General features: G+C 37.6%; 1 protein-coding gene across 3 annotated transcripts in view; it reads right to left on the minus strand.

Moving 5' to 3' along the window:
• FRMD3 (FERM domain containing 3) overlaps positions 1 to 12337 on the minus strand; it is a 149615-nt gene that overhangs the window by 80956 nt on the left and 56322 nt on the right. For 2 of the 3 annotated variants that reach the window (XM_035309396.1, XM_035309395.1), the window contains exon 2: positions 4323 to 4427. The exons of the other annotated variant lie outside the window; for it this stretch is intronic. In XM_035309396.1, coding sequence (XP_035165287.1) covers positions 4323 to 4427 — 105 coding nt within the window. The remainder of the gene's footprint in view (positions 1 to 4322; positions 4428 to 12337) is intronic. 3 annotated transcript variants of the gene reach the window in all.

Here is a 12337-nt window from a genome sequence, read left to right on the forward strand (position 1 = left end):
TTTTTTAGTTTGTTTTTATTTTTTTACTGTTCTAGTCTGTTAGTAATAGGCAATAACTTATTTTAATCTCCCTATGCTGAGCCTGTTATGCCCATGACAATAATCAGTGAGTGATATCCCTATCCTTTTCTCAACCTGTGAGCGCTTCTCATTGCATTTTCTAACCCTTTTCCTTTGAGGAGGTGGAGTAAGGGAGTGGTTGTGGTGGAGTTCAGCTTCCAGCAGGATAGAACCACCACAATAATCTTGCTGTGAAGCCTGATCTTGTTTACAGAGGTCATTTGGTGTTTTTGTTTGTCTGTTTGTTTTATTTTGTTTGTTTGTTTTCTTTGTTTTTGTTTTTTCTGGCCAAGCTCTACAAGGAGTTCTCTGTACAGCCAAGCCAGTCTTCTTCACTTCCAACACAATGGGATTGCCTGCTCCCATGCTTTTAAAAGGTGGTTCTTAAAAAATGACCAACTCTTATGGACCCCTAAGCTCTATAAAGCAGATTCCCAAAGGATGCTACTAACTAGCTCCGGAAGTAGCTTAAAGTTTGCTATCTTAAAATCCAGGATGTCAACCTTTTCTGATGATTTTTCTTATTACACCAAAAAAACTCAACTATTTCATGATCACTGTTGCCATGATATCTACCTACCGTCACATCTCGCCAAAGGCCTTCTCTGTTCTCAAACAACAGGTTCAGGAGGGCATCTTTCCTACTTTGCTCACTAAGTACTTGTGACAGGAAGTTATCTTCAACATTCTTTAGAAATGTCCTAGTCTTGCTTATCACAGCATTACAATATTCCCTGTCTATGTCTAGGAAGTTCCCCATAAGCAGTCTACTGATCCAGAAATTTCTCCTGATAGCCTATAGAATAACTCACCAGAGCAGGCAATCAATAGTAGACACGCACCATGAAATCAGCTTTGCTACCCATCCCCTTAATCCTCACCCAGCAGCTCTGTACTGCATGATGCCTATCTTCAAAGGCTGTACAATCTAACCTCTCCCATACACACAATGCAACACAAAGGTGGAGACCTTGCCTGCCCTGCCTATCCCTCCTAAAGGTTCCTGATAGGCTCCATCCCAGCACTCCAGTCATGGGATGCATTCCACTAAGTCTCAATAATACCAGTGATATCATAGCTCTGGGAAAGGACCAACGCTTCCAGTTCATACCAGTCAGTCCTCACACTGCATTATGTTGGTATACAAGCATTTCTAGTGTGACCCTAAATCAGCAGTACTCCCTGGAACAGCGTAGATGTTCTCCTCAGCCTTGACAGACAGCACTGTATCATTCATTGCCTTATCTTCAAAGAGTCTTAGTAACTCTCCTAAAAATATTTTTTTCTTGCTTTAGCTTTTAGTAAAAAATATTTTAAATACACTTCGGAATCTAGTGCCTAGCTTCTGTTTCTGTTGATTTTTAATATAAATACCTTCATAAAGTGATAGAGGTCTTAAAATACTTCTAAAAAATAGTTAATTTTTTTGCCCCGTTGCTCCCATTAGGTTTTTCCAGATGTGCCGACAGCTGGTTTAAATAAGAAACAAACTCTGTTCCTGAAAGTTTCTTTTTCCTCTGCTTTACATTCTGATGCACATAAAACCATATCCTCTCATCATTTGTTTTGGTGAACTAAATAGGTTATACCCTTCCTAATATTGTCTTTAAAAAGCTTTCCATTCTCTTGATCATTCAAATACTCCTCCTGCTTTATTTAAATTAATCATTCTTGAAAGCAGACAACCTAGATCAGAATAGCTGAGGCCTCATTAGGATGTAATTACATTAATACATTCCTGAAAATATAATCCTGAGGAACAGACTGTATTTGCTTTTATCATTGCTACATCATGCTGGTGGCATATTGCCAAAAACAGACCAGGCAATGCTCATTTTATTCATTGTCCTATACTTTTTTTCCTTTGGGGCACTGACATATATTGTCACACACATTGTTAAACTCTCCGAATAATAGAATATCCCAAGTTGGAAGGGATCCACAAGGATGACTGAGTCCGACTCATGCTCCGCTCCTCCTCATGAGGAAGCTGTAGGCCTCCATGAGGTCTCCCCTCAGTCCACTCTTTGCTAAGATGAACAAACCAAGTGACACTCTCTCAATAGTTTTGTCCACCTTCTATTATGGTGCAACAAACTGCACACAGCACTCAAGTTGAGGCCACACCAGTCTTCTGTTGATGGGAGAAAAAATGCAATATTAGTTTCACAGTTTTCCTGCATCCAACTGGGAGGTACTTGTATATCTGATACAGAGATAAAACTCAGGTAAGCAAACCACAGCAAGATCACAGATTCAAAAAGATCTAGGTGGCATAAAACCAGTATTTCTTTACTATAACACTTGTCTCATTCTTGTTCTTAGGACAGGGTTTGTTGTAAGTAAACATCTGTTCTGAGGGGAAGCATTATGTGTATACGTGTCTAGAAATGCAACAGAACGGCACAAAGAAGGGACAACAGAAGATACTGCATTTGAAAACAGCTTATTTTCATGAGTTGTAATAAACCTAAAAGAAAAGTGTATGCTGCTTTCAACTCATCATCCAGGGAATTTAAGTCTGTTTTAAGAAATGTCCCACATAATTCAATGCCATTCATGTCCTAATTCATAAGAGAATTTAAAATCAAGAACTAACACCTAATTAGAGAAGTTATAAATATGCTTTAAAACTTTGAAGTAATTATAAATCAGCATTTAAAAACACATATATAGAAAATGTAGGATTGAGAACTTTGATTAACAAAATTCAGCCGAAGAGAGGGCCAGTTGATATAAAACATACTATGATGCAAGACGGCCACCTTATTCTTAGGCACTGAATAGAAAGTGAAATGAGGACATAAGATTTTGGGGGGGTAAGAACGTTCATAGTTTTCTCAGATGGTATTCCACTAGTAGCCAGGAGCAAACTTAAGCTTCAGTATAAACTATAATCTTTAATTAACATTACACAGAATTAACTATATCGTAAGATGTAAATGGGCAATTGTACAGCCAATAAGGATAAGGTACTCTAGCATCTCCTTGATAAAAACAGGAACTGTATAATATATGATATAATAGGCACATCAGTCAGAGTAACTTTTGGTTTTCTCCAGTGCACGATTTTTTTGTAGTAGTCTGCCAAAAAAAAATGTTAAAGTGTTTACGAAAATAACCCCCCTTGACTGTTAAGTAAAATAAACTTTACCACATCCATTTTTGAATGATTGTCAGAGAAAGGCCTAACAGAAATAACTATTCATTAAGTCCTACCTAATTATAGTTTAATCCAGCACTCCACCTACATCTTCAGTCAATTCCAACCAGGTTAAAACCTCTATAATTTTACTGATCATGAATGATCAAGTACACTGGTCAAAACAATTGCTAATTATTCTACAATTTTTTAAAAAAATTAAAAGGAGAATGTAGTGGAAATTACCTGTTGCAGCTTTGCAAAGCAATTCCAGTTCTGTGAGTCTGAGAGTGCTGATGCCAGTGATTTTTGAGACAACTAATTTGGGTATAGCAAGAGATACCCAAAAAAATGTGTTTCAGTGACCATTTCCACAGAATAAATGCCAGTATATGCCCTCCATATTTAAAGTCCTAGTTAAATCTTAAACCTGAGACCAGCAGAATCACAGAGTGAAGAAGCACTTCTGAGTTTCACTGTTGGCTCCCTGTGTAGGCATTCCCTTCCCACTGTCCCACAGCAAAATTCATCTGAAACCAAAGAGGGAGTGGCTGTAGCAAAGTGCTTACAGAACACAGTCTGAAGGACCACCGTCCACTTGAAAGACTATTCACTGTCCACGTAACTACTGTGAGCAGAGGCCTGTAAAATTTGCGTTGCAAATCTAAGGATGCTCACAGGCAGAACTAACCTGAAGAACTCCCTGCAACCTAGAACGACTGTTTTTATCTATTAAGCTCAACAGGATTCCTGTCTACATCTCCCAAGAAACATACTCTTTTTTTTAAAAAAAAAAAAAAAAGAGAGAGAGAGAATCCCCAAATTCTAGTGCACTGCCATAGCCTAGAGCTACCCTGAGTCATGTCTATAAATCTTTTCTACCTTTAGTACCCGGGAGAATTACACAGATCAGAATACATCAATTTACCTGAAACTAAATACATGAACTGAGGGAAAAATTAATCTAATAATGCTACTTCAGCAATCTCTATGGATTATGGTCAGAGTATAATCCCTCAGATATACATAACTTTGCATTAGAACTATCCTGTTTGTTGAAAAAAAAAAAATAAAGTTAGCATTACTTAAAAGCAAATGTTGTCAGAGATCATATACATACCCTCTGCTTCTCAGGGTCAACATATCGAATGCCGAAATAGTCTTTTTCCAGCAAGCTGTAATAGTTGCAGATGTGATCTATGAGAAACTGACCTTTAGTTTCCCTCTGTAAAAAGAGAAAGAATTGATATATTATTCTGAATATTCTAAACTCGCTGTCTATAATAAACTTTAATAACATATAATCAAAGTGTCAAGGAAAACATCACATGGCATTTGGTGTTATTCACATGAGGACACGGGTCTGAAAATTCATCTCCTCTAAAAGATGCAACAGATTAGTGATCTATACTCCCTGCACATTAACAAACTGATTCCTTAAGAAAATGCCATTGCTACTTCTGCCTCGGGAAAACTCACGGTACTCTAATAGCAGCACATTTATAACATTTTAATATGTAGCCATATGTCCACTTGATGCTCTAACGGCATAACAGTTATTTACATACAGAATTTCAAAATTGTGTGTCGCTTTTTGAGTCCTCAAGGACTTTTGGGAGCAAGTATCTTACTGGATCCATACACAATGCCCACAGCAAGAAAGACCTGATCCTTAACTCCCAGCTAGCACTACAGTACAAGGAGGAAATACACAGATGAATGACTGGATGTTTACATCTTTGCGTTGTTAACTGAATAACATCAGCCATGAGGATACTTGCCATACACATTATGTTTAGTTAGTGACCTCATTTTTTGTTTCTGTTTTCTTCAATCTTAATAATATGTTGCATCTCTCCTTAATCTACTGCCCGGTACAGAGAACTGACATAAATCTTGACATTTCTTCTTATTCAAACGATGTGTGGGGTGTTTTTTTCATACCAAAAAAAAAATTATGCCTATGAGTACCAACACTGGGGCAAAGCTGTTCATAGTCCATTCTTAGCAGGAGGAGGTGCTTCCCTCTGTCACAGAGTCCCTCATTTCTGTCCCTCTTTCTACCAGAGTCTTTGTACTTAACTCTTTAATGTCTACAAAAGCAAAACTATATGGGAGACGTAATCACAATAGATTCAAAAATGTTTAATTGTTCCTCCAAATGATCCCTTGAAAACTGGATACTCTGCCTTATTCAACCTTTAGGGGCAACTTAAATTGTGAACAGCACGATTGGACAAAAATTAACAGGTAGATCATGCATTTCTCAAAGTCCCTTCCAAACTGGACATCATTATCATCTGCATTTTACACAGGAGCAGCTGAGGCAAGAACAGTGCTGTTACCTGTCCAAGGTCATAATCTAAAGAACATAATGACCTAAAACGATCTGTAAATGATTTAAATGGCCTTGTGACCACCACAAAAAATAAAAATAAATAAATAAATAAATAAAAAACACCAAGATGTGCTTCAAGACTGGAATGTTACACAGACAAGAAAATTACTGCACTATTTTGGTAACTATTTTGTTATTTTGCAATTAATAAGATACTCTCTGTAATGGATATAGTTGCTTGTCCCTCCACATCCATCAATGAATAAATAAACTAAATGGAAAGCACCCTCAGTTAAGCCACCATCAGAGTGCCACACAGCCTTTCCCATGCACCAGTGGCTGCTGCACTGTCCTTTTCCTTGCCCCATGGACCTTCTGTCCTCCTGAGATCACCTCCAGCCACAAGGAAACCACACATTTCTCAAGAGATGTCTTTTCCTTGGTGTGGGACCTCTGCTTTTCTCCCCACTGTATAAGCCACCCTCTTCCACCACTCCATTCTTCTGCTCCCTTCTACCTCCTATGTATTTACCCTTCACTGCACATCCTTTACTCTTCTACATGCTACACCTTGCCCAGAGGATATCACTGCCTTGTCTGCACCATGGTATTTCTGCACTTTGTTTTCCTATTTTTAAACAGCCAGTTGCAAGCTATGTTAACCCAGTTTGTCTATTTCTGTATATGCTCACTCAACCTCATGCTTGCACCCTGCGTGGCTGCCTTCCTCCTTTGCAACATAGCAGCAACCCATTTCCTTTTGTAATTGTTTCTCTCAAGCCTCCGGACATTTTAAAAATATTACTTCTTTGGCATTAAGAATGGTTAACAGGAACGTTGGCTTTTCATACTGTATGCAGTTACAGGTAAGGGCATGCTAGTGACAGCATAGAGAAAACTCCTTAAAAGGCAAAGCCTTTATCAAAGACTGGAAAGTACTTAAAGAAAATTGCTGCTCTCCCTCTGACTGAGAGAAATAAAAAATCTCCTTCAGGTCTGTATCTCAATTTTCTAGCTTAAAATTTTAGAAGTCTCTGCAAACTTGTATGACTGTGCTACAAGCAAGAGCATCAAAATATTAAGGCAAGAATTGCACAGTGACATTTCAATAGGCAGTAAGAAAAAAAAAAAAAAGTGAACACAGATATGAAACTTCAGTTCCACATGCTTTTAAGATAAACATACAATGAACTAAATAATACTGGAGAATAAAAGCTCTTAGGTGACTCAGGTACAGTTGAACACGAAAATAAATTTTATTGACAACAGCATATAAAATAACTGCAATTTTTAGAACACTGTAAATGAGGAAAATTGACTAATCAGATTTTCATCTGACAGGAGTAAAGGGCATTACTGGAGGAACAGTCAATAAATCTACTCAACTCTATTGGTTCACATTCCAATCCATTCACTTAACAAGTCCTTGGCTTCATCCACATAAATAATCATAAAAAAAACATTTAAGTTCTTGAGGAATCTGATAAAAGGCTAGGACACATACTGTGTTTTTCAGTCCAATAACAAAGCTCCCTTTCTTAAATTTTCTTGCTTGAAAGGTAGATGATAGAAATCAACCAAACAAAAAAGAGCAAACAAAAGCCTCCAAGCTAAATTCATGCTCTGGGAATCCTTAAACCTTCCACAGATAAATAAAAAGGACTAGTTAATATGTCCACCCTGTGTTAATATACACTTCAGTTAATAGCACTATTCAGTCGGGCTTCCAGATCCACCCTTCATTAGCAGATACAAGAAAAGATTCTAAATTGACAAAAGTGGTTAAATAGATACATATATGTACATAATGTGCTCTCATTAGAAATACTGTTTTAGCTACTCCACTATCATGTTTTCAACATATCTGGTATTTAAAAAAAATCTGATCATGTTTCACACACAAAAAACAAATATGTAATGTGGCACAGAGCACCTCAAGTCTAAATTCAAAACTGTGTGTCAAGAGGGGTGGGCAATGGTTGTTCATTTTATTTACTGCAAACAGCATCCATAAACATTTTCTAGATTTCTCTAACAATGCTCTAAATTCTCCCGAGCTTTAGCATCTGATAATCTTTGCTGTCTCCTGTGCTCTTTGATATACTTATTACATAGTATAGTACAAAAGAATACATTAAATCCAACGCTTATCCTAATTTGTGAAAGAATATGGGTAAATTAAATTAGGAACTGCCAGTCATCCACAACAGAGCACAAGAATGGATTTGGGTCACAGAATAATGAATATAAAATATTGCCTGAAACTTCACACAGTTGCTATATAGCTTTCCAATTACATGATCCTCCCCCCTCCCTTTTTTTTTAAAGTGCTATACCAATAAAGCAGTTTGCTTCCAAAAATATTTTTATGCTACATCTCAGAACTTTGTCAGAACAAGACAAAAGTGACATCATAAAAAGCCATTATTTGAAATACCACTGAAAAATGTCAGCAACAGACCATAGGAATCTGAGAACAAAAATCAAGTCAGATTTCTAAAAGCTTCAAGGCTGATAATTATACCATATCTCACCCAGAAAATATCAAATATTCTCAAGTAGAGAAAAACAACCCAGGCAGTAGCAACCACCACCAATACGTAGAAGAAAGAGAGCCAAAATATTATGGATTGCAATCAGTGCATTGTTTTCCACGACAGAATAAGAAGTTAATTAAGCCACTTTTCTCTAGGTCTGTTAACTGAAATACAGTATCTAGTCATCTCAACGGAGATATACTTTCTTTCCAATTTCTCTGACCCATACTCTACGAAAAGTGTTTTTTTTAAAACCTTAAGGTCCTATAATGTGTCCTTTCCACACATGCACGGAAAAATAGGGTTTAGGAGATTCCTATAAATAATTTGAAGAATAACTATCTTTTTTTGTTTAGATAAGTAGGCACAAACAAGACAGATATGTTCTTCCTAAGGCTGCATTTGAGTATTTGACCTTAATACCACTAAAATGCCACAACAAACCCCTATACACACACAAGTGATATAATACAATATAAATGACAGAATCCCTAAACGGGGATTGCAGATACTTGCAGATAACTGCTAAAATCTGTTTTTTAAGCTGGATCAAAAGTTTTATTTTCTATGGGAACAAGTACGTAGTAAATTAAACTAGCAGCTCTGGCAGAAATTTAAACAAGGGACATTCTCCACTCCAACAAAACATGGTCAAATACAGTCCTCCATCAATGAATGGACTCACAAGACAATTATGCCTGCCTTTTACTCCTCAGCTCTAGGAACTGAGGAAGACATTGCAGAGATGTTTCATCTTCACTGCCAGATACTATTATTACTATTTCCATTTCTGCAACTCTGCAAATACGTGACAGAGTAACCCAGTTCCTTGGTAACTCCTTTATTATGCAGAAAATAGTCCAAAGGTCTCAGTGGCTTTTGGGCACTTCTAATCTAATAAAGATTAATATTCCAAACTTGGGCTTGCTTTTGAGTTTTGTTGTTGTTGTTTTGTTTTGTTGTTTGTGCTTGTTTTAATTCCTTGTTTCTTTGTGCACATTAAAATATCAGGGAAGGGTGTATCTTGTTCTGCCAATTCAAACCTTCTCTGATGTGTAAAATGAGACCACAAAACATTTGTTTCACGATTCTGAAAGTAAGAGGAAAACCATTTACAGAAGTTTGAAATCTTACATTCGGTGGAGTGACTTCTCTGTTTGTATTTGTTTCACTGCAAAGTTCTGGGTCTATTTATCCGCATGTTGTCACAAGGAAGCATCATGAGCAGATTAAACAACACTTCTACTCTGTTACCAAACCAGTGAAGCCCTGCCAGCTGCGCTTATATCAGTTGGGAAGCCACTGACATCACTAAGCAGCAGCACATAGCTCTAAGCATAACATTTATTTGTGCAGGGGGTTCAATCCCCATCCTACATGTGTCTTGTGTGAATAGCAACTAACTCTGTAAAGCTGATCATATATCAAAGTGTTTGCAAGACTAATGTAAATCTACCCTAAGAATAAAATAAAGCCACAATTAAACCACTGTTTCTATTTAGATATTGGAAAATTCAGGCTCTCAGGCAAGACAGGAATAATGTCTGATTTTCTGATGTTCGTTTTCTTTAGCGTGTGACGTATTTCAAAGTTCTCTAAGTTCTGACCTAAAAATCCTAAATACTTAAATTCAAGAACAATAACATCACTTCTGAATGAAACCTAACCAGATCAGAAAAACAGACTAAAAAAAAAAAAGAAGGTTCCTGGAAAACCATAACTCAAAAAGCAACTAGTTGAAACCACTGAAAACTGAACTAGTATAACATCACACTTGACAAAAAGAAGCAGAGATTTACACAGCTAAGCCACTTCCGCACCTGCCACCTCTCTCATTTCTGACTCATGTTTGGACACAGCAAAATACTGCTCTGCTTTTTGCAAGAGAAACACTTCAACTCCCAACAGGCACACACCTGCCGTCTCACTTATTTGCGACTTGGTACTGGGGCCTGCTATCCTACACAGAAACGAAATGCAGCTGTAAAATGACACCTGGGTGCCTGGTTTAAAATCAGCCCCTGGGAGCTGAACTGGGAGTGACAAGAGCATGAAGAAGGCAGGTACCTTGGTGTGCCTGAAATCTGCAAAGCATGTGAACTGAATTTTTAAGTCCTGCCCAAAGTGCAGCATCAAGAGAAGAATCCCAACCCTGCAACAGCTGAAGGTAGCAAGCTGGAACAGGCTCAGCTCCAAGCTGACCAACCCTAACGCTGACAACCCCCAGTACCTGAGTAAAATTCTCACAGCTCTTTTAATTTATGGAGGCTCTGGGGCTACACATAACTGCAGCTACTCACGAGATGGAAGGAGCACTGGTAACTTTTGCCATTACTGCCTCAACTTTTGAGACAGTGATAGGAACACACCACTGCAGACGTTTAGCAAGAACTGGAAATCTCATAATTCCTTTGAAATATAAAGATTAAAACCACTCCCGATTCATTCCTGAAGTAAAACGTTATAACCCTTCAAAAGGATTTCCTGCCTTCTCATAATTGGTATCCTCCAATATTTTAAAGTACTTGCAAATACAGTGGAAATCTATTATACACGTTTAACTGGAAAGTTTTGTCAACTGTAATAAAAGCCGGTTGTATTTATTTTTTAATTAAAGTAGGGGAGGAGAAAGGAACTTTTCTTATCAAAACCTGACTTGGAACTGGCAGATTTCATTTTAGAAGCAAAGGATACATAATAGAATTTTCTTCTCCTTACAATGAGGAAATAATTGTATTTCTACAAACCTGAAAAAGAAGGGGGGGGGAGGGGAATGCTAGTGCTAATAAAAAGATAAAAAAAGAACACTGCAATAAAGCAGTTGGCATTTATTTAATTACAAGAGTGCTCTTCCATACTCTACCCTGTATGCGTTACCTCTTACAAATGATACATTTCATTCTGTATATTCAATTACCCAACCATAATTTGTACAACATTTCCTAACACTAAAATGTAGGTGAGGATGAGTTTTTTTTTAAGTCTGTGTCTGTAAATACATTTTCTTATGCATAAGTTTACACATTTAACTACAAAACTTTATGGAATTAGCTTTTGTAAAAAAGGTTTTGCTTCCGTACGTCCCAGGTGTTTCCAATGAACTGCATCACTCATCTAATTCAGGAGAAATAATCAAAAAACATGCCCGCAACATCAAAGCTTTCTTTATTTTTCTTAACTGAAAGGAAAAAGTGGCACTCTATTACATTGTTGGAAATCCAGCCCTAATACAAATGTCAGCCACATGAAGCTGCATGACAGGACATGCTCAGGACATGTGAGGATCTGAGGAATGTATTGGAAATCCTCCTCTAAGGAGGAATGTGACAGCTAAACATTACCATGTTTAGTGCACAAAACAGAAATGTACCATCTAGTATCAAGACATACTACAGGAAGACTGTACTTGCATCTTCATGAAGTGAGTAGGTAAGTGCATCTCATTCCTACAAAGCCCCCCACTACAACCCATAACCTTAGTTGCCATGCTTTCACAGCATGGCTTAGCAGAGGCCTTCGCAGGAGCACATGCTGTAGAAATGCACACTGATTCAAAAGCACCAACTCACTCAAAACTACTGGAAGTAGAGCTAGGGAGTTGAATTTTCATCTAGTTTTACCCCACTTCGAAGCAGGAAAGGCTTTTGGGGAGAAAAGGGAGGGATGTGAATAAACAAGCCAAAGCATCGGAGTTATATTTCATAGAGAATTCAGCAGTCACCAGCGATAACCTTTGCCCACAAGAACACCTCAAGTCACAGACAAACACTGTAAAAGAGCACCCATCCCATATGAGAAGCTGAGCATTATTTATAAAGTGCATGAGCACAGAGGAGGAAGCACGTAGCCTAAGGCTCTGACTTTAGCTGCTCTCTTCTACCTCTGGTTCCATGATATATGCTGTTCACCCAAGAAATAAGTCTCAAACAAGCCTACAAACTAGAATATTTTTTTTTCCAAAGAAACTTTTTGTTTGTTTGTTTGTTTTTTGCTGTTAAGAAAAAAAAAAGTGAAAAAAGTTAAACTGCAAAAGCATTTGAACTGCATGCTTTGCCTTGTCCAGATTTCTGTAGTGAAGTTGTACTTCTCCCATGTGAAAACAGAAGATACGAACTTAAGAGAAATCACAGTGAGTTTACTCCAAAGTGCAATATTTCAAGAGAGAAATTTCGGGAGCTATTTGGAGGGAGGGTGGGGGGGAAGGGGGGAGGAGGAAGCACATACACAAAACAACAAAATCCCACAACTACACTACAGCTT

This window comes from Oxyura jamaicensis, chromosome Z, assembly GCF_011077185.1.
Source record: "Oxyura jamaicensis isolate SHBP4307 breed ruddy duck chromosome Z, BPBGC_Ojam_1.0, whole genome shotgun sequence".
Lineage (NCBI taxonomy): Eukaryota > Metazoa > Chordata > Aves > Anseriformes > Anatidae > Oxyura > Oxyura jamaicensis.